Source organism: Wyeomyia smithii, chromosome 1 (assembly GCF_029784165.1).
Source record: "Wyeomyia smithii strain HCP4-BCI-WySm-NY-G18 chromosome 1, ASM2978416v1, whole genome shotgun sequence".
NCBI classification, from domain to species: Eukaryota; Metazoa; Arthropoda; class Insecta; order Diptera; family Culicidae; genus Wyeomyia; species Wyeomyia smithii.
In genome coordinates, this window is record NC_073694.1 from 74,801,326 (window position 1) to 74,826,651 (window position 25,326).

At 36.0% G+C, this 25,326-nt stretch overlaps 1 protein-coding gene across 5 annotated transcripts; it reads right to left on the minus strand.

Annotated features, from left to right (window-relative positions):
* Nucleotides 1-484: 484 nt before the first annotated feature.
* Nucleotides 485-23,831, minus strand: LOC129717963 (forkhead box protein K1-like). Of its 5 annotated transcripts, none has more exons than XM_055668275.1 (7): nucleotides 23,672-23,831; nucleotides 22,278-22,535; nucleotides 6,236-7,156; nucleotides 3,972-4,473; nucleotides 3,690-3,904; nucleotides 3,334-3,629; nucleotides 485-1,978 (listed from the first exon to the last, which is right to left on the minus strand). In XM_055668275.1, exons 3-7 carry the CDS (start codon nucleotides 7,084-7,086, stop codon nucleotides 1,827-1,829), a joined length of 2,016 nt encoding a protein of 671 aa, XP_055524250.1. In that variant the 5' UTR covers nucleotides 7,087-7,156; nucleotides 22,278-22,535; nucleotides 23,672-23,831; the 3' UTR covers nucleotides 485-1,826. The 5 variants fall into 5 exon arrangements, with proteins under 5 accessions (XP_055524250.1, XP_055524245.1, XP_055524246.1 ...); XM_055668270.1 differs by having other exon boundaries at nucleotides 3,690-3,907; XM_055668271.1 differs by lacking the exon at nucleotides 23,672-23,831 and adding an exon at nucleotides 22,606-22,758 and having other exon boundaries at nucleotides 3,690-3,907.
* Between the last annotated feature and the right edge of the window lie 1,495 nt (nucleotides 23,832-25,326).

Sequence of the window (25,326 nt, forward strand, 5' to 3'; positions counted from 1 at the left end):
AATCGAGTTGGCCTAAGGCCACGAAAGCTATATGTAGTGATATTTGTGATTTACAATCATCGAGAAATGGTTCACGAAACCAATAAATTTTGATATACAAACTGACAAGAAAACAAATCTTACTAAAACATCAAAGAATGGATTAATGAAATGGAAATGGCTTGAATGTCGGCCGTTTGTGATTCGACCGTTTGCAGGTGAACCGTGCGCAGATGTGTAAGATGAAGGCCCTAATTCTTGTTACCATACGAATCAAATGCGTAAGAAAGCATTCCTATTTTTGTACAAATCTATTTGAACGATTAAAGGAACGCCAACTTTCCAGCAAGAATATGGGCCGTAATCAGTCATTCATTATATACCATGCGTCAAATCACTTCATTGAATGCAATACTAAGAATTAATATTTCAGTTGAACACGTTTATAGATACTACTATGTGTGGAAAATTCTTTCTCGTTCCAACTATAACTAAATATATATCGTTCGTTTTTATGTTGTTAATAAATTTACATTTAAACAAATACAATTAAGTTATACAGCACTGTTGTCAGCATTATTTCTTATTTTGTTTGTTTTTCTTTTATCCTTTTATCGGTTATTGGTATCGTTCACCGAAATTAACCGAAACATTAAAGCAATGAAAAAGTCAAAGTCAAGCTTGGCTCCAATTCGAATAAACTATGTCGACATTCCTTTCCTCAGAGGATCACGCATTGCCAACACGTGAACGCGCGTGCATCATTTCAAAAATTAATTACAGTGTTAATTCAAATGCCGTGAGACCATTACTACACTTATGCTTTTTGTTTAAAAAAAACTATGGTGTAATCAATTTTATTGATATCGAATTTTCAACTTTAGAGCTAGTTTGCCTTTCACTAATTTTTCTATTTTCAGCATTGACCAGTAGTGAAACTGTGACTTGTCCCTTTTAACAGAGTAACAGACTTTACTAGCTGGTTTTCTCCATGTTGCTATGAAGCAGAGCTAAACATAACTTTCATTCCATGTTCAATGTGCTGGTAGAAGTGGAAGTTGTTTTGTATAAATTCATTTTGCCTACTCTAACTGATCTCTGCATTACATTCACAAAACAAATTGATAAAAATTCACCAACTTGCTAGTGCTGTGTGATTATTCTATTTATCTGTCTCTTTAAAGATTTTGCAATGCCACGTCGTGAACATATTGCAGTTTTTTCTCTATAGTTGTATATATATATAACTTGTTTTATTCAATAAAAGAGACATATTACTAAACACTAAATACTTCCATATCTCATTTACTCAGAGTTAAATTAGTGTACCTTTAAATTTGTATGCATTCTGTTCACATTTATTAATAACTAGCTTTCTAAATGTAGTTTCTTTTGCAAATTTTCCAGTTTATATACCGTATTTATATAAGTTGTATTGTTTTGGATTCACTTACTTCCATTAATCTAACTTTTTCTTCTTTGCGATTACTGAAGGAAAAAAAGTCACAATATGTATATGCATGGGTGAGTGCTTTACTGTTTTAGTGAATGTGCTGTGTGATTTTATTTCCAATGTGTAAGAAATTGTTTACACGAACATTGAAAATTGTGTGTTAGAGGGTAATAAACCCACAATGAACGTGAAGAGACCATCAAGAGCGCTAAAACTGATTTTTTTTCTTTTGTTGTATTTAAGAATTGTTCGGTGTTTTTTCGTGTGCAATGATTTGCTTTTGTTGAACATGTAGTAATAGTAAAACATACCACATCAAAGAATATTTCCTGGATATTACCATTGCAGATGCCTGCGATTGTGGTTCGTTTTCTCTAGGTGTTACAAATGGAAGTTACATTTTCGAGCGTTTGATTGCCGGTGCATCGTAATCATCTCCACTGTCATACTCAACCTGGTCATCGTCCTCATAAATCTCATTTCCTTGGTGATCGGTACTACTGGCGTATGCATTATACTGATGCTGATAGGACGACTGTTGTGATCCTGAAACAATATAAATTAATCATTGTGACATAAAAGTTCGGTTCATGTCAAAAGTTACCCCAAATTGATTGTAGAAAAACAAAACAGGGTAAGCTGTCGAATTTGTTATACCACTTGTTATACCATTTGTTATACCACTTTGACACTAACAATGTTTGTTTTTGGTAGTCATTCTACGCTAGAATTTATCTTTTTCATGCACCACAAGTGTACCTGAAGCACAAAGACCGAAAGACGACCAAGCATTCAAATACTAATCTCTCCGATTAAGTATTTGGAAGTGAAAAATTTCTATTTACTGATATAGCCCTTTCCGACCGAGCCCACACAATTGTGTAGGTAAAAAATGACGGATAACAAATCCTAAATCGAAGCAATTGCTATTTAAAAACACTTGCTTGACCCGGGTTTTTATTTTTCGTAGTAGCTGCGATGCTGACACTAGCGTTGTGAGCAATAAAACAATGAATAAGACGTTCAAAGAGCGAGAGAGAAAGTTTTGTTTAATTCACCTTCTACCGACGCAATTAAATGGGCCCGGTCGAAAAGGGATAGTGAGCAACAAAAATATGCTACCTATCGGTGCTGTTTTTTATTTAAAAAACTACGTTGCTTTATAATAAGCTCTGTGCTGACCGGTAGAACAAGAGAAAGTTATTAGATCCACCACAAATTGTTAACCAAAAGCGCTGTGTTTTTTAGCTTAAGAACATAGAAACAATTTTGCAAAACTGAATACTAATATAGTAAGGCGACATCCATAACACAAAAACCTATTTTTTACCCCCACCACCTCATATGTAACAAAACGTAACGCCACCCCGTAATGAAGATTATTTAAGTCAGTATAAAAATTTTCTTAACACAAATGCTCATTTTCGGAGTAGAATTGTTCAGCCTTTCCTGAGATTTTTCGTTACCTAACGCTGATCTCATCTCCCCTCCTCCATTGTGTAACAATTTGTAATGCTCAAGTCATTTGATGAATTTCGAAAACGAGGATTGCGATTGAAGTACTCAATAATGGGGCCTGTTACAGAAAACGCGGCCAGCGGCGAGTTACTCGCCTGACCATTTTTGGTATTGCAGATGGCGAGTTGGCTGAATGTTGAGCGAATAGCTCGTCTAAGTGAACTACTCGACTCGTTCATTACCTAGCTTTCACCAGCCAAGTTCCACTCGCGTTCCTTAATACGACATTTTGATTGCCTCGTCAAGAATTGGAGACGGGGCGAGCTGCTCGTCTCATCTTCTGTAATAGGGGCCAATATAACGTTCTACAACCCACGTTTTTTTCAACACGTTAATTTGCCGTATCTGAGAAATATTTTACGTGTGTGATAAAGAAGACTTACCGTCGCGATTACTTGAGTTATAGCTCACATTTGCGCTGTTATTCTGACCAGGCGAACCAGGTGCAGAGAGCAGCAACTCTTCATTAATCGGTGATCCTTCTCGGGAGTTATCTATGTAACTGGGTGAAACCGGTGCAGAACGAGGCATGCCGAATGGTGTTCGGAAACACTGTGATCCTCTCTGGCGTCGCTTTCGATAGCTTTGATCGATGAGCTTAAGTTCACTGGGTGGATCTATCCGCCAAAAACTACCCTTTCCTGGCTCATCTTGCGACCGTGGCACCTTTATGAAGTATCTACCGTTTCGAATATATACGCTATTTACTTTTTTTTATAGTATATCAACATTAACTAACCTGTTCAAGCTGAGATTATGACGAATAGAATTTTGCCAACCTTTATTGGCTCCTGTTCTGTAATATGGATAGTTTTTCGATATGAACGAGTAGATGCCAGACAGTGTGAGCTGCTTTTCCGGTGATGCAGAAATCGCCTGCACTATTAGTTGTGCATAGCTATAAGGAGGTTTGTCACTATCGGACATAGATTGAGACGCAGGTGCTTGAAATTCCTGCTGCGAAACAAAAGTACAAAATATAAGTAACAAATATTTGTGGACATTTGAAATATCTTCTTACGGAGTAGTTGTTATTGTTGTTGCTACTATGACTATTGTGACTATACTGCGGAAACTCGTGCACATTCTGCCTTGGACTAGTGGGGCAACTGTTAGCTGCACTGATCGTTCCCGTTGGTGATGGATATCCACTTCCGCCAATATGTATACCACTATCACGCCCACCTCCGCCACCACTAGGATGATGACCGCGAATGTCGGCTGCCATATTCGCGTTCCCACCGCTGCTACTTTGCTCAGGAATGGAAATTTTTAGCGGAGAGTAGATGATATTCGATGACGGTGACTTGTTGCCAGCTCCACCACCCCCAACACCAACATTCAGATTGCCACCGGCTGCGGCTATAGCTGCTGCAGCAGCTACTGCACTACCACCTGAACCAGTTCCCACCTTGATCGGAGTATGCTGATTCAGATCTATTGAAATTCCACCGTTATTCGCCTGGTCAATTAGATTCTCAAATTGAATCTTGATATTTGTACTGGGAAAACGAATGCTGCAGCTGAAAATATAATTGAAAATTTGAGTTACACAGGTTTATGTGCATTGTAATTCTAGACAAATATTTTGTGTATGAATCGAGTTACGAATTGAATACACAACATTCATGTTTTTATGTGTAATGTACCATTGTTAAATTAAAGGTAGATTTACATTTCTCTGTCTCATTCGCAACAGAAACAATTATCATGACTGAATAATTTTGTTTCAGTCACAACAGCAGTCTAATGCTGTAGCCCTTTTACTCAAATAAATATTGTTTTCACCCTTTAGTGCAAGCTTTAATATGAGATCGTTTCGTAATTCAATCACACAGCAATTAAGTTTGCCAATATTAATATTTTAGATCAGCATCATAGTTCGAAAACAGCCGGGAGGTACATGATATTTCGACGAAGGATAAATAAATCTAGAGAAACATTTCAAAAGGTCCTATCTGCTTTGATCGATCACTTTCATTCAACCACCACAACTCAATAAACACCTCTTATGACACGTTATTTGTCCAAGTTGATAGCGGAGGGATCACTCGAGCCCTCTGAACAAAAACCTCGCTTGAGAGAAATACTAAAGCTGAACCATTACCAAAATGAAAAGAGGCTCCGGAAAAACAATAAAAGTAGATAGGACCTTTCGAAATGTTTAGCTAGAAAAAACTAACTATTATAATAATTTCCTCGCTAGTACATCAAGGTTGAAACCTCCTCATCTCAAAAAATTCTAAGTCCCAAAAAGTCGATTTTGTACGAATTTTTTTTTTCTAGATAACACCAGATCTCGCCGTTTTATGTATTTTTAAGACATTTGGCATAAAAAAAAATCGATATCGGCAATTTCATGGACACTGCTTCTTTTCATCAGTTAAAAAAGTTAAGCACCACCGGTTGATATCGTTGATTTCATGAATCGGTCAAAGAGTTGAAGCTTTGATTGCGTGAAGTACTGGGAACAGCTAAAATTGCGCCTAGGGGCGTTTTTCGAGAAGACGAAACTTTTGAACCCCACAACTAAACGATATTTGAAGGTTAACTTTTTCCTATACATCTTATTATTATGAATTTCCCTTTTTACACTCTCCACAGTTCATACACACATACATTCATATTTTCATCGAGGATCGTTATCATTACATCTTTACTACTGGCGAACGTCCCATTTTAAATATCTGAATTCTGGATGTCTAACATTCAAATTTGACAAGTTCTTAAAATTATCTTTGAAGGGATATTCACAAATTAAGTTTAAGGGGATACGGTGGAATTGAGAAATAAGTTTGTCTGCTCTCCTATGTTTTGGCCGAGTGTATTAAGCCTTCTTTCTTATAGGTTTCTGTATGTCTTCATTAACAATTAATTTCTATGTGTAAATGTCCTGTACTTTACATCAATGATAATTGTTTTTTTTTTTGTGCTACAAGAAAGGACTGAAACATTTTCGCACTAAAGCTGTATAGTGAAATTTCAGTTATCTGAAAAAGTTTTACAAGTTTGAGAATCGATATGGATTTCAAACATGTGTGCAAAGCTTCGTTCAAATCAAATATGGTTGACATATTTGTTCAAATCAAATATGGTTGACATGGAATGGCTTAATAACATTGGAGAAAACCAGTCATTGGCCCTCACAATGTAAAAGCTATGACTACTGTTATGTTAGCATAGTACAATCGTATTTAGATTAATAGCCCTTGGGGTAATTTTTGTTGTTGGGGAATTAGAATTACGTTGTCCATTGATGTGAACTTTTGTAATAGGAGTACTTACACTTTCGGCAATTTGTAGGACTCAGCACACTTTCGATGAAATACATTATCGATAAAAACTCCGTTCTTGCTGAGACAAAACAAGTTGAAATCGTCGTTCATGTCGTGTTGTATAATGAAGTGCTTCCGTGAGACAAAACTGTTTTTTCCCACATGAAAATCGACTTGTGATTTGGATGAATTCCGCCCAACTTCGATAATGTCTTCACTTATTAGCAGCATGTTATCTTTGCTGATGAGACGACCAATAAAATTGTGAAAGTTGGCCGTATTTGGCGTATTGTTTCCGGTTGCCGAAGAGGCAGTATTTACTGTGCTCATCTTTGCAGATGGGTTAGATCCGTTGCTTAGTTTTTGACCCGATGTGGTCGTCGTCGTATTGGTGGTTTGCTGAGGAGGTGGTGAAGGGGATGAAACAGGAGATGACCGCTGAGAAGACATTCTGTTGTTACCATTTTTTGACAGATTTTGTTGCTGCTGCTGATACAGAGCAGCAATAATACTTTGTTCTTGTTGTTCGATGGATTCCGTTTCTGTTCCGCTTCCAGTTTGTTGTTTAATGACAACTTTCACCTCACCGTTACCAGTATCTGCCATTTCGAAACTTCCACTACTAGAAACATAATCCGCTGAGGTTGTAGAAGTTTTTAATGCCCCAGTAGCACCATTATCCTCTACAGTGGTTGTTCCCTTAGATACAGCAAATTGGTGCGGGTTCTGGAACACTTTTAACACGTTAGCGCCTCCGTTTGTACTGCCTGTAGTGCTTCCTACAGTTGCCGACTGATGTTCCTTTTTAATTTCCTGCTTTAATGGCTGGGGCATATGAAATTTGGTTGTACCGCTTGACATACCTTTCCGATCTTTATTTGGAAATTCAACTCATTTACTGTGTGCACCTAACAATTGATCCATGCATACTCTGAAAAAAGACAAATTTGAGAGACAGAAAACATAAGTTACACTAGTAAACCTGAATGAGATGCTATTCTTATATAATCACGTGTTTATACTTGAGCATCTACTAGTACGAATAGATACGAATCAAAACAAAAATATTGCCCTTTTGTAATTGCTGTCTTTGCGTACCGCCAGTTGTTTTCTTCTTTACTTCATTCACCCAATTTACCGAATAAGCACCGATGCTGCTATAAAACATCGAAGCGAGACGTGCATTACGACTACACACTTAATTCATCTCGGCAAACTTCCCAACAGCTGATCGAGCTCAAATAAACGTTTTGGCTCCAAAAATATTTGTAATCATCAATACCTTCCCAACATTGCATTTTCAAAGCTACATTTTGCATTTTACAAGCTACTCAAAAATGACTTGTGTTTCAAAAAATTAAACCAGTAGCACAAAATGGCATCTCTTGTCCACAGAAACGTCTATGCAAAGTTTCAGATACGAAGGAAAATCTAACTGGATTGTTTCTAACATATTTTTGGTTGATGTATGAACAAAAACTATCTTTGCTTCAAATTTGGATTTAATAATTTCAAATTATTATTTTAGTTTAAAGCTAATTTGACATGTTGTTTTGAGCTAAGCGCACAATTTTTGTTGAATCGATATATATATAGTTATAAAATTTTTATTGTTACTACCTATGATTTTGTTTATTTTAAATTGAAATTTATTTAGATTCAACAATAGAAAAATGTTTTTCAATCTGTTGTTAGCAACCTCTCTTTTCAAATCGAAATAAACCGTCCTTGCTATTTGTTTCAACTTCCAACCTCACGGAAAAATAGTAAAAACAATCAAATTTCATGTTAAGTCTTTGTTTGAACAAAACAAAGATTGATGTAACAGATGGTCCCCGTGGTTCTGTGTTCAGCGATGTCGGTCGGCTAGCTCTCCCACACACGGTCGTGATGTCGGGTTTGATTCCCGATCAGGTCGCGGATCTTTTCGAGCTGGGAATTTTCTCGATTCAGCACTGGGGCACGGTGTATCGTTGTACTTATCCTACAACATGCGAAATGTGCCAAAATCAATATCGATAACGATTTCTCTCAACTAATGTAGTTGATCGAGACCACTATTAGCCCTCCAAACTAGCGTGCGATATTGTTGTTGATGTAATAGATTCTTAGTTTGAAATAGCGACAAACAAACAAATTGGATAACATCACAACAGCTTTGGTTAACAGAAATTCTGCTCAAGCTCAATATCATGCCAAATTTTCATTCCGCAAAAAAAAAAAATAAAATCAATTCAATCGGTAGTGCTAGTAACTACTCGGAATAACTCTAGCGATAAAACAGGTTAGCGTCATTACCAGTGAGGTAAATTTGTTTCTCTGTGAGCTTGTTAATTTTTTTCTAATTATCCACCGTTCTGCAGTTATACAGTATTGCGCAATGCCAGATTTACTTGAAAACGTCGAAAAGCCGCTGGAACATCTAGAAACGATCTAGACCGAAACCAACAGAAGTTCGTGGGTGTGTCTACAGAAACATACTAAAACTTCCTTAAAGTAAACGAATATCATATTAATACGTTGCAAGTGATAGAAAGAAAGGAAATAGAAGATCTTGTGGGTGCTCCACCTCTAGTGGTTTGAACTTATGGAGACGCACTCAAGTAATTTTTCACGTCTGATTTAAATAAGATATTGTCAATTTAGTTTATTGACGTTGAACTCACGTCTATATCGAAGATAGGCGCCTGAATTTAAAAATCCAGTAATTCAACCAGGAAAAAGTGGTCGGGTTTTGAGCGCTTTTATATCAGTCATTTCTTTTCAGAATATCGAGGTTTTGGCATCAACCGAACAGAAAATCTTTTACGGTTGAATTTATGTAACAAAAACAACCTATTGTTTGAGATACACTGCCATAAATATACCATATACCATAAATTATTAGTAAAATTTTCTCAATGGGCATACATTTAATTTTCGTTTTTGTTGCTCGGTGCCTGGTTTTGTTTTTGTTTCTCGCACACAGAGAAAAAAAAACAAACATGTCTCTATCGTGAAAAATAACAAAATATTTAGAGACAACGTAGGTATTCAAAACAACCTGTTGTCAATCATATTAATGTGGGTAATCAAAAGACTTTCAATACTGTTCAGGCAACACCAGTCTTTTCTGTTGCTAGTGTGTCTGTAGGTAATAATTCAAATTTAGAAAACAAATTGAAAACAAATAATCCTGTTCAGGCACCACCAGGCATTTCATATGCTAGTGTCCTTTCAGGTAAAATTTCGAATTCAAACAGCAACAAGCCTTTCGTGTTTGGTGCTGAAAAGTCAGCCAATATTGATTTAGGTAGTCCAACTCCCGAGAAGATTGAATACCAACAACAATCCATGCTGCAGGTAATGTCCGTTTTGTTGAACTGTAACTCGATGTACGAGGCTGTTCAAGAAGGTATAAAATTTACAACTAATAATGTTATGAAATTGAAATTCAGCAATTAATTTAATTAATGCTGTAAATTTTCCAAATTGGAAAGCTCGCTCTTTAAAAGCAAAAGAAGATGAATTTTTTAATTTTATAACAGTCCATGGTGTGTATATTGCAGTTGTGACTGAAACGCTTTTAAAGCCTAACTAACTAAAAAGAAACCCCAACTATATAGTTCACAGGTTCGATAGAATTGATGTTGCCGGAGGTGGAATTGCAATAGTCATCCATCGTCGAATAAAACATCGTGTTATGCCCCATCTTGAAACGTAGGTTATTGAAAGTTTGGGAATTGAAATGGAAACAGATATTGGTATTTTATTTATAGCCGCAGTGTATTTACCTTTTCAATGCACTGGCGAGCAGAAAAATCATTTCAAGGGAGATTTACAAAAACTCACGAGAAATAAATCTAAGATTTTTATCATCGGTGATTTTAATGCAAAACATCGATCGTGGAACAATGCACAAAGCGATTCCAATGGAGAAATATTGTTTAACGATTGCTCGGCGGGATTTTATTCAGTTTGATTTCCAAATGCTCCTACATGTTTTTCTTCTGTTAGGATCACCACTCAAGAAAGAAGAGGTACTAGAAACAAACTTGAATGAAATACGAACTATTATCAAGAACTTTAAAAACATGAAAGCACCAGGAGATGAGGGGATTTTTTACATCCTCCTCAAAAGACTTCCCATAAGCTCTTTAAATTTCTTAGTGAGAACTTTTAGCAGATGCTTTGAATTAGCATATTTTCTCTCAAAATGGAAAAAAACGCCAGTCACTCCAATTTTAAAACCTGAAAAAAATCCATCTGAAGCATCAAGTTATCGTCCAATTAGTTTACTCTCTTCTATAAGCAAACTTTTTGAAAGAATAATTCTTAAAAGAATGATGACACACATCAATGAAAATTCAATTTTGACGTAGGACTACGTCTAACCGCACTATATCGAGATACATTCTGTGGAAACTGAAACCAAGGTCGGAATGAAAGATTTCAAACGTTAATACTGATGTAACCACACGATGGATCACAATAATCAATGTGTCGTTGGATTGATAAAACGATGGACAATTTTGTAATTCTTCAGTTATCATTATCATTTTATTGTTAAACAGTGAAAATTTCATAAAAGTTTCAAGGTCGAATTTTCACGAACAATGTACCAATCACATCCGACTACGCCTGACACAGACTTCATGCGTAGACACCAGCTGCCTGCTATGATATACTGTATAGCAGTGGCAAAAAAAAATTGACAGAATATCCCCGTCCCAATAGGTCAACTAATGTTCGCTTCCATGCGCCTTGACTATTTTGATGTCTTGAAGGTAAAGCTTTTTTGGAAAGTTCGTAACCACCTCTACTATCGGGCAATTTTACGTTCTGCTGTAAAAATGTTATTAATACTGATGTCTTGAAGGGAAACATGCTGGCACAGGCAACAGTACTGCACCGAGCAATGTATGAATAGAGCGCTGGTCACTCGTTGTCTATCAGTGCAGAAGAACTCGATATTTATTTGTGTGCAGCCAAGCCAAGTGAAGACTTCATTGCCGCTGTCGACGCACAGTGAGGGATCTGGAACATATATCGAATTGCCGTTTGAATTATCATCTTCTTCTTTTTGTTTCGTATAGTAGCAAATATCAGAATTTAATATGATTATTCGAGTGCCGCAAAAGACGCTGCACCGCCGAGGACAACAAAATTCTGTATGTGTCGGTAGAGGCAGATAGTAGGGTATATAAATAAGGTTCATTGTACAGATAAAATGCGTTGTTTATTTTTGAACTCTACACTCTGTTTTTCTCAGATTTATTAAAAAAAAAAACTAAATATAGGGTATTTAAAAGGCAATAGACAACCAAAATGCTCCGTATAGATCTTTGAATAGGTAGTTAAACGGGCTATACTGATGATTATATTTTGCTAGCTAAATGAATTTCATTCAATATGACAATCCTAGTTGCAAATTCATTTCATCTTGATATCAGAGTTCCGACATTTGTACTTGTATTTTTCAATTAATTTTCAAAAAAGTAAAACGAACTCAAATCAAACAGAGCTTCAAAAGCAAATATAAAACTATTGTAGTCCTACGTCAACTATGCGGTTGTGTCTTGGATACCACCCTCCTACTTTTTGCAAATGAGCAGTTTGGATTTCGCCATGGGCATTCGACTACTCATCAGTTACCTAGAGTAACTAATCTGATTCGTACTTATAAATCTGAAGGTTATTCCACTGGGGCTGCTCTTCTAGACATATAAAAAGCATTCGACAGTGTTTGGCATAAAGGTTTTATAGCTAAAATGTTCAATTTTCGTTTTCCTCTTTACATTACAAAAATGATTCAAAGTTACTTGACTGACCGCACTCTTCAGGTTAACTATTTAAATGGTAAATCTGATCGATTGCCTGTTAGAGCTGGTGTACCTCAAGGAAGTATATTGGGCCCAGTCTGATATAATATTTTTACTTCTGATCTTCCTGATTTACCACCAGGATGTGAGAAATCTTTGTTTTGTGACGATACAAGCATTTCCGTAAAAGGAAAAAGCCTTCGTGTCATATGCAGTAGGCTGCAAAAAAGTCCAGATATATTTTCGTCATATTTGCAGAAATGGAAGATTTCTCTTAATGCATCAAAAACACAACTAATTATTTTTCTCCATAAACCCTCAAACCCACCAATAATCATGTTGTTAAGATGAACGGTGCAATCTTAAATTGGTCTGACCAAGTTAAATATTTAGGGCTAATTTATGATAAAAATCTCACCTTCAAGGAGCACAATGAGAATATCCAAATAAAGTGCAATGAATATATAAAATGTTGGTATCCTCTTATCAACAGAAATTCTAGACTTTGTCTCAAGAATAAACTGTTAATTTACAAACAAATATTTAGACCAGCAATGTTATATGCCAGTGGTTTTCAACCTTTTTCAGTTCATGCACCCCCTTTTGATAATTTACACAAGCTTTTACCCCCTATCGGAACCATGAAAGAAAAGCTGTAGTTATTAAAAAATATAAGGCTTTTTAAACTTTAATTTTAAACAGGATTCAAGCAGGAGCAGGAAAACACCAGTACACGGGCATTTTCAGCATCACTTGTGAAGGTGTGTGTTACGATTTATCGTCAACAAGCATATAGAGTTTTCTAAGCCAGATCTCACCAATACAGGCTTAGTCGTGTATCCTTATAAAATCGATTTGTTTTCAACCAAAAAACTAGCTGATATTCAATTTCGAAAAATATTTCACTTATGAATCCTAGTTTATTCGTGTTACATGTTTCAACAAACTGTGTTTTAGTGGAAACATAAATGAAATAAAACTAAAAATCGGCCTACAACTTGAATAAAAGTTCGGGGCATGAGGAAATTTTTTGTTATCACCAGCGTGTTGATTATTTGCGCCCAAAAATAAAACTTGTATTAGTGAAATCGACCACTAATACTAGCGCAGATAGAAAGGTCAATTGAACGTATGCCTGTAGAGCAAAATAATGCGCAAAAACCGGTGCATGGGTTTTTCGCGAGCGAATTCATTGGACACTGAAAAAAAATGTCGCACCACCGTCAATCATAAAATCGCATTACATGTGAAATTTTTCGATTCCCCCCCCCCCCCCCTCCTCCTCCTGCAACGGTCAAATTCCCCCCTAGGGGGGAATTTCCCCCCGGTTGAAAACCGCTGTTATATGCAGTCCCCATCTGGACAAGTTGTTGTGCAACCAGAGAGAAGATGCTTCAAAGGATTCAGAACAAACTTCTGAAAATGATATTGAAGCGTCCTCGCTGGTTTAGCACGAATGAACTACACAGGCTTACTAATGTGGAACATGAGAAAAAATGTCAAACCAAATTCTCAATAAGTTCCGACAAAAATCGTTGCAATCCTCAATTACAACGATTAGCTCACTTTATAGTCAGTAATATAGGTGTAAGATTAGATTAAGGTTTAATTTTAAACTTCTTTTTTTCTCTTGACAAGTAGGTTTACAATTTTCCTACAATTATATTCATTTAACTGCGGAAGCATTTACAATCTTTTAATGAAATAAAGCTTAAAATATAAGTAGTAGTGTTGATATGTCACCGTTAGTGGCAGAACACAATAAAAATTCGGAATAAATATCAGTAAATAAATAATTCATCACATCCCCCCTATTAACAAAAAAAAAAATGTTTAGAAATGCTCTACATTTTAATTAAAGTTATATATTAACTTTTCTCGTCACTTGCCAAACCCGTGTAATTGGAGCTAACCTAGCATAAGTTTCATTTGTTTAATGTCAAACAACTTCCAATCTTAGAATTTCCACTTGAATCGTTCTAGTCTCCAATTTCAGACAGTTTCGTTGAGTTTGCTTTTTGTTAAGATAAGAATTTTTTTTAACCAATTCGCTAAATTAAATAGTTGTCTTGGTAGTGCAGCTACGAACAAAGGTTTTTCTGAAGTGACAGCGAAGATCAATTCTTTTAGTATATATTATTGTTTATAACGCTTTTACGTCTCTGCATTTAGGAATGCACTGTTAGATAAAATTGCAGAAAATACTACAGTTACAATTCCGTCTACTATTTGTTTCAACGGAATATAAAAACACCTAATCCAACGTTATGCGGCCGTGTCTTTGATACCACCCTCCAACTTTTTTTACTAGAATTTGCATGCTATTTCTTCAGTATGTTGCACGAAATAAATTAATTTTTTCCTACTGAAAGCTATCGGTGTATTAAAACAACAGTGCGATTGTCGAACAAACCGTTGCAGTTATTATTTTAATAAAAATTGCTCGATGGAAACTTCGAAAAAATATTGAGAAATATGCACAGTAAATCTTGTAGAACTTTTTGACATTTGCTTTCTCCGCATCCCATGGCACCGAGTTTTTGCTATTTTTTGCCATTTCATTCCGATTACGTTCAGCAGCTTTTCTCGACTCCTAGTCACGGATAAAAAGTATATTCAAAACCAAGTTTAAAACATCCGATAAGTTAACCGAATATTTGTCCAGCTGCCCGAAACATAGCATTGTAAACAAAACAGCGATTTGTTTATATTTTCCTCAACGCGTGGTACTTACATATTCGAATGTAAACAGGGTTTTAAAGTTTAATTACCTTATAATGACTTCGTTTTTCAGCTTACGTCGAAGAAACATTCGTAATGGAAATTTTCTAATTTTATTTGAAGAACATCGCATCATAAGGATTGTTTGCAACATAACGTTTTCTTATAGAATAAACGTTTTTTCGTTGACATATTTTGTAGCAGGTCATTGTTACCCTGAGTCACTTTATTAGCTAACATTATGTTATTATTCCCACAGTGAATTTGCAGCTAGTGTGTTAAAGAACCACGCGAGCAGTTCATATGGGCGCATAGCAACAGTGAGAAGCAGGCATTCGACCAAAAGCAGGTTTTATGTTTATAAGTACAGCTTCAAGCCACATGAAATAACAATATAAATACCAAAGTACTGTGCATCATGCTGGTTGCCACATTGAGAATAGCTGAGCTACATTGGATCAAAACGAGAGAAATGTCTGCAGAGATAGAAAATGAAAATCGTATTCGATACTTTACACCAAACCATGAGAAGCAAGATTGCATAATTTTCTACAGCGAGAATTACGCAAAGCAGGTAAAAAAACGACGATATCTATAACAAAACAATTCGGTGATAAAAAGATTCATAAGTGAATATATATTTTAATCTGCTTTACATTACCAAAAAAATTGTTAAGCCTAATATAGTCGGAATACACAATTGACATAAGATGCTGTCTGAAAAGCTAGCTGTCGTATGTTCGAATCTGATTGGGAGAGAACTTAATGGGATCTAACACTAGCCCGCATATGTTTTGCACACTAATAGTTAGCTGCGAAGTCTGTGACGAAAAAACAGTTTCTAGTATACTCGAAATTCATTTCCAACTCGCTAGATTCTCTAAAAATATGTGTCAGCATACCTACATCGATTCAATTCGAAGTTTACATACATATCAACTATCATTTAACACATTTAGGCCTTTGTTTACAGTGGTTTTCAACGGGGGGTCTGCGGCCGGCAAGAGGCAGCGCGGATGATCTTGGAGGACCGTGAAGCTCTTGGTATATTTGACAGGTAATTAAAATTTCTTTCTTGGTATTATTGTGAGAGCGGACTTTCAGCTTTTCTACGTATCAGGACCAAGACATGAAACAAATTAGACTTGCAGAACGATATGAGACTGGAAAATACAACTTCGTATTGCAAAATTACCTAGTAGTTATCATAAATTCTTTTATAGAGCCGAGAAGCTTTCTATGCTTCGCAAAGGGAGATGCGAAGCTGTTTGTGTTTAGCAAAAGGGGCCGCAGAGCCTAAAACGTTGGGAGTCACTGGCTTACACGGTTATGATTTTCCCACGTAAATTTTAAAATTAAATCACCTTTTTATGTGTGTTTCGCAAATTTCATATTTCAAAAACAATTTTATTTGGCCGAATGTCGAAAGGCCGAACTCAAAAAGCACAAAAAGCAGAAATTGCTTTCAAATAAGTAATGAATATATTACAAAACAGGGCTAGTAGCGAGTCACTTTTCAATGATTTTCACACTATTTTGAACTTAGTCACTAAGAGGTGTGCCAAAACACCCTCGACACTCTATTTGGACAGTTCGTTCCGGTCATTTTTGAAGTAGAATACTTCTCTCAGGAAGTTGAAATGCAAATCTAAAACCGAAAAAGTGAAAAATATGTCCAATTTCAAATGCTAACAAATCGGTTAGTATTCGATGGAATTCCTTCATTCCTGCAGCAATAGATTGGAAAATCTTATAAGATTCTTCCCAAATGAAGATAATTGCAATTTTATTATTCAAACTATTGTACTATTGAAAATAGTCAAGCCTTGTCAAAACGAAAAATTCGACCTCTGATTGGTCGTTAAATGATTGCTTCCCTAGCACGGTCGGCAGAATCATATACCTTGCAATTGAAAATATGCTATTTGGCCTATATAAGAGCTTGGTTCAGCTGAAGCCGCTCATAATAGTTTTAGACAGCGAAAACAGCAGTCATCTCTTAGCAGCAGCTTTTCGCTAACAATCGACGGGGATGAGTTTGAGGTGGTCGACGAGTTTGTGTACCTCGGCTCTCTGGTAACTAAGAATAACGACACCAACCGGGAGATAAGGAGACGTATTATCAGTGGAAGTCGTGCCTACTATGGGCTCCATAAAAAACTACGGTCGCATAATCTGAGTCTTCGCACCAAGTGTATCCTGTACAAAACGCTAATAAGACCGGTCGTTCTCTACGGGCATGAGACGTAGACAATGCTTGAGGAGGACTTGCGAGCACTCGGAGTTTTTGAACGTCGGGTGCTAAGAACCATCTTTGGCGGTGTGCAGGAACGGAATGTGGAGGCGTAAGATAAACCACGAGCTTGCGCGCCTCTACGGTGAACCCAGTATCCAGAAAGCGGCTAAAGCTGGAAGGATACGCTGGGCAGGGCATGTATCTAGAATGCCGGATAGCTACCCTGCAAAATTGGTGTTCGCTTCAAATCCGGCGGGAACGAGAAGGCGAGGGGCGCAACGAGCGAGATGGGTGGACCAGATGGAGCACGATCTGCAAAGTACCGGGTGCCCGCGGAACTGGATGCAGGCAGCCATGTCTAAGGACGTACGGCCATCTAACCAACCAACCAACCAACTCTTAGCAGCAGCAGTAGCAGTGCAGTGGATACCAGCGATAGCGGATAGCGGCCACAGCTGTGGCGTAGCAATGGATAGCGCACTAGTTGCAGCGGATCTCAGTATCGATAGCAGCTGGGTCAGCTGATGCAGGGACAGCGGATACCAATGGCAGCGTATAGCGGCCACAACTGTGGCATGGCTACGGGTAGCGTATCAGTTGCAGCGGGAGTGTCAGCATCGAAAGCAGCTGGGCCAGCTGATGCAGGGGCAGCATTACCAATGGCAGCGTATTGCGGCCACAACTGTGGACTGGCTACGAATAGCGTAGCAGTTGCAGCGGATATATCTGACCATGAAGCATTTATGCAATAATTGAATGAAATCGGCCTTTTTAAAGGCTACTAAATGTTTTTGGAAGAGCATAATGAATGGTTATTAATTAACTGCAACTGAGGTTTGATGCTGCTGCAAATGCACAGCAATGTGATGTTTATTACGATTTGTTGATACTGTGCATAACAAGCGGTATATACGAAACAAATCCGATTTCAAACAGAAAAGTTCGGCACGTTCTGCTCACGATGCTGAGTCTGTTTTAGAAAATTCACAACACTTTATTAACAAGGATGTAACGCCTTGAAGAAGACGGTTGTTGTTAGACATCACAGCAGAATTTCGACCTTCATACTCATGTCTACCATCGACAATATCAAACACGCAACAATTTGCTTCCATGCGACACGGGGAAGGGAGCATTATTTTCTTCCAAACCGCACAACACGACACAACACATATTATTTTGTTGCATTAATAAGAGCTCTATCGGTCCGTCTCGACAGAATGTCCACAAGAAATCGTTTTTGTAAATCCGTGTTACGAAACTGAGAAAATCTGTAGGAATTGCAAATAAAGGCGGGTCCAGAATGAATGAGATGTATTTTTCGTACATGAGTATTACGACATACGAAATAAAATTTTTCGAACGTTTTCGAATGGTATAGCTGGAAATAATTTAACCACACCTATTTTTCCAGTTATATCATTCCAAAACGTTCGAAAAATTTATTATGTCAGAGCGGATATCGCACGCTATCTGACCATGAAGCATTTATGCAATAATTGGGTTGTTTTCAGTTTTTTCATATCATCTGAGAGATCTGCATTTTATAAGTAAAACGTGATTTAAAAAAAATCTATCGTCCTTCGCATTTTAAATCACGATTTAAAACTGCTCGAAATCGCTACAATGACAGTTCGCCCATATACCAACTGTCATTGTAGCGATTTGGAGTGAATTTTTATTCTTCATTTTGAAATCAAAGGATAATGATATGAAGTTTTAAAAAATCACATTTTGCTCAGAAAATCACACTCTGATACATGTAAATCGAAAATCCGTGAATAGCTAAACAACCCAATTGAATGAAAATTGCAATTGCAGCAAGCGGCCTTTTTTAAGACTACTAAATGTATTTGGAAGAGCATAATGAATGGTTATTAATAAACTGCAACTGAGGTTTGATGCTACTGCAAATGCACAGCAGTGTGATGTTTATTACGATTTGTTGATACTGTGCTTAACAAGCGGTTTATACGAAACAAATCCGATTTCAAAGTGACTGACACGAAAGCAGCCGCGTTATCTTTCTTGTAAAAGTATTCTACTTCAACCTGGCGGTCGTGGCTTTGCACACAACCCTCCTGTGATTTTCATCATGAAAGCTCCATGCCACCCAATGTTCTCGAATCACTCATTGATCAGTGCAGGATAGATAAGAACAAACTGTCTAAGAACTGCAAATGTGAAGGCTCATTCTGTTTTAAAACTGTTACTACCTTATATCAGTGTTGTGCGTAGAATTACGTAATTAATTAAAAAAATAATGAAATACAGAAGCTTTGACGAGCAACGTCTCATTTGAAATACATAGGCGAATCAGAACGATTCGACTTCTATAATAGGGCCCTTTTTTTCAGCCACGTCACGTTTGGGCCTTAATTCGTTGGATATTGAACTAGTAAAAATTCAAAATGTATTGATAAATTAGTCCTGAAATAACGGTAGAGATTTTACTACGATTTATTTCTATGAGAACCAGTCATTCCGCATCCTATGTTCTGAATACACCTTTTAGATGAATTACACTAAAGTCGCTTTTTACGCGGGGGATACGTGCCGCGTAAACAAACCGCGTAAATTCCGGAATCCGTGTAAAAAAAAAACGCGTAAATTTCGTAAAACAAACCGCGTAAATTCCGGAATCCGCGTAAAAAAAAAACCTGCGTTAATTCTGCATTCCGAGTGAAGGGAAACCAAAAACCGCGCAAAAAAAATACCGCGTAAATTCCGGAATCCGAGTAAAAAAAACGCGTAAATTCCGGAAACTGTAAAGAGAGAGAGAGAGAGAGAGAGAGAGAGAGAAAAAGAAGGTTCTGATTCGTTCCGCTATTTATTGTATCTGTTTGTAATAGTAATAGTAGGCGATGTGCGTATTTCCAAACAAATTACAATATTCTATTACCATAGCAACATCAATAAACAATCAAACTTTTGTTTTTAAACCTAGCAAAATAAACCTAAGTGCAACGTTCTATAGTTGAAATTTAGTCTCTTGTTTGGTTGACACAGTTTTCACAGTAAACTAGGTTCAACTGTGACAACTGTACAGCACAATTGGGGAAATGTCGCTACTATCCTACCGATATTCTCAAGTCGACATTCGAATAATACGACGACTGGCTTGTTAGACCAATGTTTTGTAAAGATATGTAAGAACGACTTGTTTCAGTTTAATTGATATTCCGGAGTGATTTGTGAATAGGGCGCAACTAGCAAAAGATAAACATTGTGGAATATCAGTTTGAAAATTTGCAAGTACATTTTCAAATCGTAACTTGAATGGAACTGAATAACATCAACATTAATACCAAAAATCGACGTACACACTTTTAATTTATTGCCAGGTCTCGGTAATTTTTACCGAGAACGGCGAGTGCTCGGTTAAGAAACATAATAACAGCTGTCACATTTTTTCGTGCACGCTCGTAAATAATAACTCATGAACTGAGCAACTCTGACTCAGTTTAGAACGATGTTCGTAGACGTCGAAAAATGAGTAGAAGTTTTTTTTGATTTTGAGTAACTTTGACTCACTTTTTGGATTCCCTTCATATAACTTCTTTCTGAGTAACGTCGCATATAACGACGTCCATTTTGAAAGATGATTACGATGTGCATCAGTTTGTGACATATGTTTTTTAATTATGTGCGCCTCAGAAGGCCTTATAACTGTTTACTTTTATTACAAGGTAATTATTGATGAACATGTGGTGTCGTTTATTGGCCGTGGTGGATTTCTAGCCAGTAATGAAACTGAACTGTACCCAAAAAATGAGTAATGTCGTACTCAAATTTTGAGTAATAATGACTCATTTTAAAGACGCCTAGTGTTACTCAGTTTTGAATATTTGTGGAGTTACTCAATTTAAGAGTTGTTCCACTTTTTACGAAAATGCGTCAAATGTTACTCATTTTAGAGTTATTATTTACGAGCGTGTGAATCTCGGTTCAATCTAACTGAAATATTTAACCTAACTGAACAATAATTTTTAAGTGTCTAGAATAAACCTATCTTATAGTTTCTTAACAATACCACATAGAATAAATTTTATACCTGAAATCTGCGTTTTTCTTTTAACCCTTTTGAATTGAGCCTCAAATCATTTTGACAAAGAGATTCGCACTCCTCTAATTCACCTTGTTTTTATTTTTCCACCACTTTCTCCTGTTTTAATGCGTCTGTATTTCAAAAACAATAGACCATTTTACAAGACGTTTCTAAACTAAATTTTGACAAAAAGCACGGAACCACTGACATAACGCACGTAAAAGCATCCTTAACATCCGACCAGACCGAACCAAGCGCCATTTTTTTTAAATTGAGTTATTAACACCAATGGATGTGAAAATTTTTAATCTATCTTTTATGTAAAACGCAACCATTTGAACCTTTCATTATGATATTATTGAACAGTTCATTATGATATTACAAAAATTCTCTGTAGCAGCTTGCAGAAAACAACGAACGCCGATTATTCGAAATAATGTTTCTGGCGCTTGGTTCGGTTTGGCTGCATACCGACCAATTATATATTTTAGATTCGTGAAGTTTTAGTAACATGGTTTTAATATCGTATCCATAGTAAGCAATATTAGACAAAAGGCATGAAATTGTTTATTTTTCTCTAGACATTAGTGTTAAAAAACAAAGATTGTCTCACAGACAAACAGACGTGCCACTCGATGACGATTTCATCGACCAGAAAAATACCGATTATTATGAAATTTCGCTTAGTGGGCAGTAATGCCGCTAGTGTCGCTATAAGCAAGTTGATTTAAGCAAGCGCGCACACCCATTAGCAAAGACATAAACCGTTTTACGAAAATAAGTTAGTAGTCAATAAGCTCACATGGTGGCGCATGAGTGTAACGTTTCGAATAAGGACGAAGATTTTTCAGAATTTTTCCTCGAAGAGGCACGTCTGTTTGTCTGTGATTGTCTACTTAAGTAAACGAGTTGGGTTTGTTGTAAAATACAGAGCTTCAAACGTTTTTTTGTTCCATTCTATTCTAATGCGAGCTAAAAATATTAAATACCTAATTCGCTTGGCTGATAGAATTAAACTGCTTAATATTACAGATGAGCAACAAAATTATTTTATCAAATTAGCAGAAATTATTTCACGTCAAAAATTCGGGCAAGGCGACTGTGGACGTGAAATTTTAAAATGCTATCAGGTCACCGGTTTATTTAACTCGATTTGAACATTTAGACACGTGATATTGAATAATCTACTGCTTTAATGCAAGATAGTTAAACTGGTTAAACTAAATGTGTAAAATGAGGTACTTACCTTATGAACCGATATGCATTGAAGTTTTGTATTTTTTTACAACCGAGAAAATAGTGTTTTGTTTTGCAAATTAAAATGAAAATTCTTAGATAAAGTTTTGTAAATACTGCACACGCACACATAAAGTTTATTATTCCCAACCCTTTCAACACACTGTTCTACTAAACACTCGAGCAAATCAATACAAACGCGTTCTATTTTTTCAGTTGCGTTCTTCTCATTTCAGCAAACGTAAGTCTTTTTTCCTCGCGATGTTATCTAAAATGCATAAACACCAATATTAATCAACCATTCTGCATGAGGTTCACGATAATCAGGTTGAAATTACTGAAAATAAATTTATCAAAGCGTAATCTAAACAACAGACGACTTCTCGGCAATATCTATTTTGGTATAGTACTAAGCTACAGATTCATTTTCTGCTTGTTTGATAAGAAGTGTTGCCAATAGATTACTTTGGTTTAACAATATCAACATTACAAAACAACACGAACATTTAATAAATTTATCTGTATTACTAATGTAAAGATTCATTTTCTGATTGTTCGATAAGAAGTGTTGCCAATAGATTACTTTGGCTTAACAATATCAACATTACAAAACAACACGAAAATTTAATAAACTTATCTGTATTACTAATGTAGAGATTCATTTTCTGCTTGTTCGATAAGAAGTGTTGCCAATAGATTAATAGGCTTAACAATATTAACTTTACAGAACAGTACGGAAATTCAATGAACTCCATTCAAACTTACACATTATTTGTAACTTATATTATTTAACCTTTTTAACTTCACGCATCAATTTCATTTCGTTAATATTTTGAAGTGATGCACTTAAAGTGTAGTGTATTTGTTTTAATCAAACCACTCACAAAAGTTGTATAAATGTTACTGGCATAATGTTTAAGTACGATTGCTAGAAACGTAATCACTTTAACTAGCCTAGTGCCACGTTGTTTCAATTCATCTGGTTACACTGTAGCATATAAAGGCTATCCAGTACCTTACGAACATGAAACTTGGCATTCCCGTTGCGATCACACTTGAGTTCGAAGCTGATTGTTTGTGTTTACGTTTGCACACTGCTATTTAGCCCCTTCTGCCTTATTTTGTTTTTACGAAAGTGGAAATCAAACGAATAATTGTTCTCTCTTTCTAGCAACTGTGCAATGCAAAGGCAAGTGAATGTGCTAGAAGTTGAACAGTGCGAGATTTAGTTCACACCAACACAAAAACATACTCTAGCCGGAGCCGCCGCGCAATGCAATGAGTAAAAATCAATGTAGATTTCATATTTTTCATAGGGTGCGTTTTTGTCAACTCTCTCTGGTCGTTTTCTACGCCGGATTCGACTAATCTTCTTTTAAAAACACTCACAAAATATGCACATACCAATAACGCACTATATCCAATATGTTTCAGCAAGTTTCCAAACGTATATTTTATTAAATTCCAATCCAATCAAGAGAATTCAGACACGAGTTATATTTTGCTGCGCGATCAACCTCAAGGAACTTTACTAGAGGACGAGCGAGATGGCAGTGTTACTCTTGTTGATTTTTCAAAACGGGCGAATGATGCCAGAAAGCTCACGGAGCAACATTGAACTTATAAGAAAAGCTTTCATCATTTTAGACTAGTTTACATAAATAGTCACGGGTGCTATGAACTTTACAATTCGTTTTTTTATAACTTATGGTACTAGTCCCTCGGCGACCTGTTCAAGATATCTTTCAGTAAGGTAAATTATAAATATAAATTATGAGAGTGGAGACAGTGGTAATTCACGACAACAAAGTTGAAAATTCTCGGGTAGCCAAGGAAAACAGAAAATATTCAAATTTCGCGGCTTTTTTTATTCCAGAGAATACTAAATGAAGTGATTTTTTTTCAATAAAAACAAGCAACAGCTTTTCTATTTAAAGAACACTTGGAAATTTAACGGCACGATTTAGATTTATGCTTCCTTTGCATTGTTGACCTGAAGTATGTTGTTGTTGTATGTTGTTTTCAATTGTCATCAGTCATATTCTGACGTCGGAACATATTAATCATGTTTGCTCTCCCTCCCTAAGTAAGTTGTTCATGAAGTTTTCAAAATCAAAATGTATGCAGAAAAACTGTCTGAGAAAAAGTTGAAAAAAGAAAAGATATACTAGAATATTTTTTGTTTACAAAAAATTGAAAATTTACACGGAATTTTAATTTACAATAAAAGGTTGATTTAGTTTAAATTGTTTCGAAGAAACATGAAGTTAAAAAACAACTTTTGAAAATAATTTTAAACAATTTTAACAGTCATTTCAAATAGAAAAGCTCATAATAACTAACTTTGTAAATGCATTTTCAATTTCCTCAGAAATTGAATTGAGAAAATTAGGAAATGAACACTAAATTATACATTAAATCGAAAACGGATTGAGTTTTCCCCTCAAATTATCCTTTGTTCAAACCCAATATTTCTCTAAAACTTTTGAGAAGAAGTCTTGGAAGTTAAAATGTAAGACAATTTTGTACTTAAAATTCAAGTTTCAAAGATTATTTTTATTTTCAACATTTTTGAGTATAATCAAACTCCAATTAATATTTTAATTTAATTTCAATAGTAATCACACATCATGAAGCATTTGCATAATATAATGCAAACGCCCTTTTAGAAAATTCTTCTCGAGTTTAACTCTGCGTCAATTTGACTCCTCGCTTTCAGCAATGTTGCGCTCTTTTCGTCTAACAGTGTGTCAGTTTTCTCGTTTTTTTCTTAATCAATAAAGGAATATTAAAAGCTAAATTCTAGTTTTTGTTATTTATCGATGTGTTAACACCGTAATGATCATTCGTCGACAATTTATAAAGGAAAAGTTGCATTTTCAATCATTTAAAAGTCGGGAGTTCATTTGACGCATGATTATTCTTTAACGCATATAAAAATATGATTATCTTTTCAGGGTCAAAAAAAGTCCCCATCTCTGAAATATACTCAGTTTGTAAAGCCAAATACGTGTACAAAGTTTAATTCGAATCAAAAGCGGTCGGATATTTTTTGCATA

What these genes read in the sequence shown, in the direction of transcription:
- LOC129717963 (XM_055668270.1), bottom strand. Translation starts at nt 7,086, where the DNA reads ATGTCAAGCGGTACAACCAAATTTCATATGCCCCAGCCATTAAAGCAG. An exon ending in ACAACAATAACAACTACTCC is followed by an intron (nt 3,908 to 3,971) that starts GTAAGAAGATAT and finishes TTTGTTTCGCAG; the next exon opens with CAGGAATTTCAAGCACCTGC. An exon ending in TAACTCAAGTAATCGCGACG is followed by an intron (nt 1,979 to 3,333) that starts GTAAGTCTTCTT and finishes ATATTGTTTCAG; the next exon opens with GATCACAACAGTCGTCCTAT.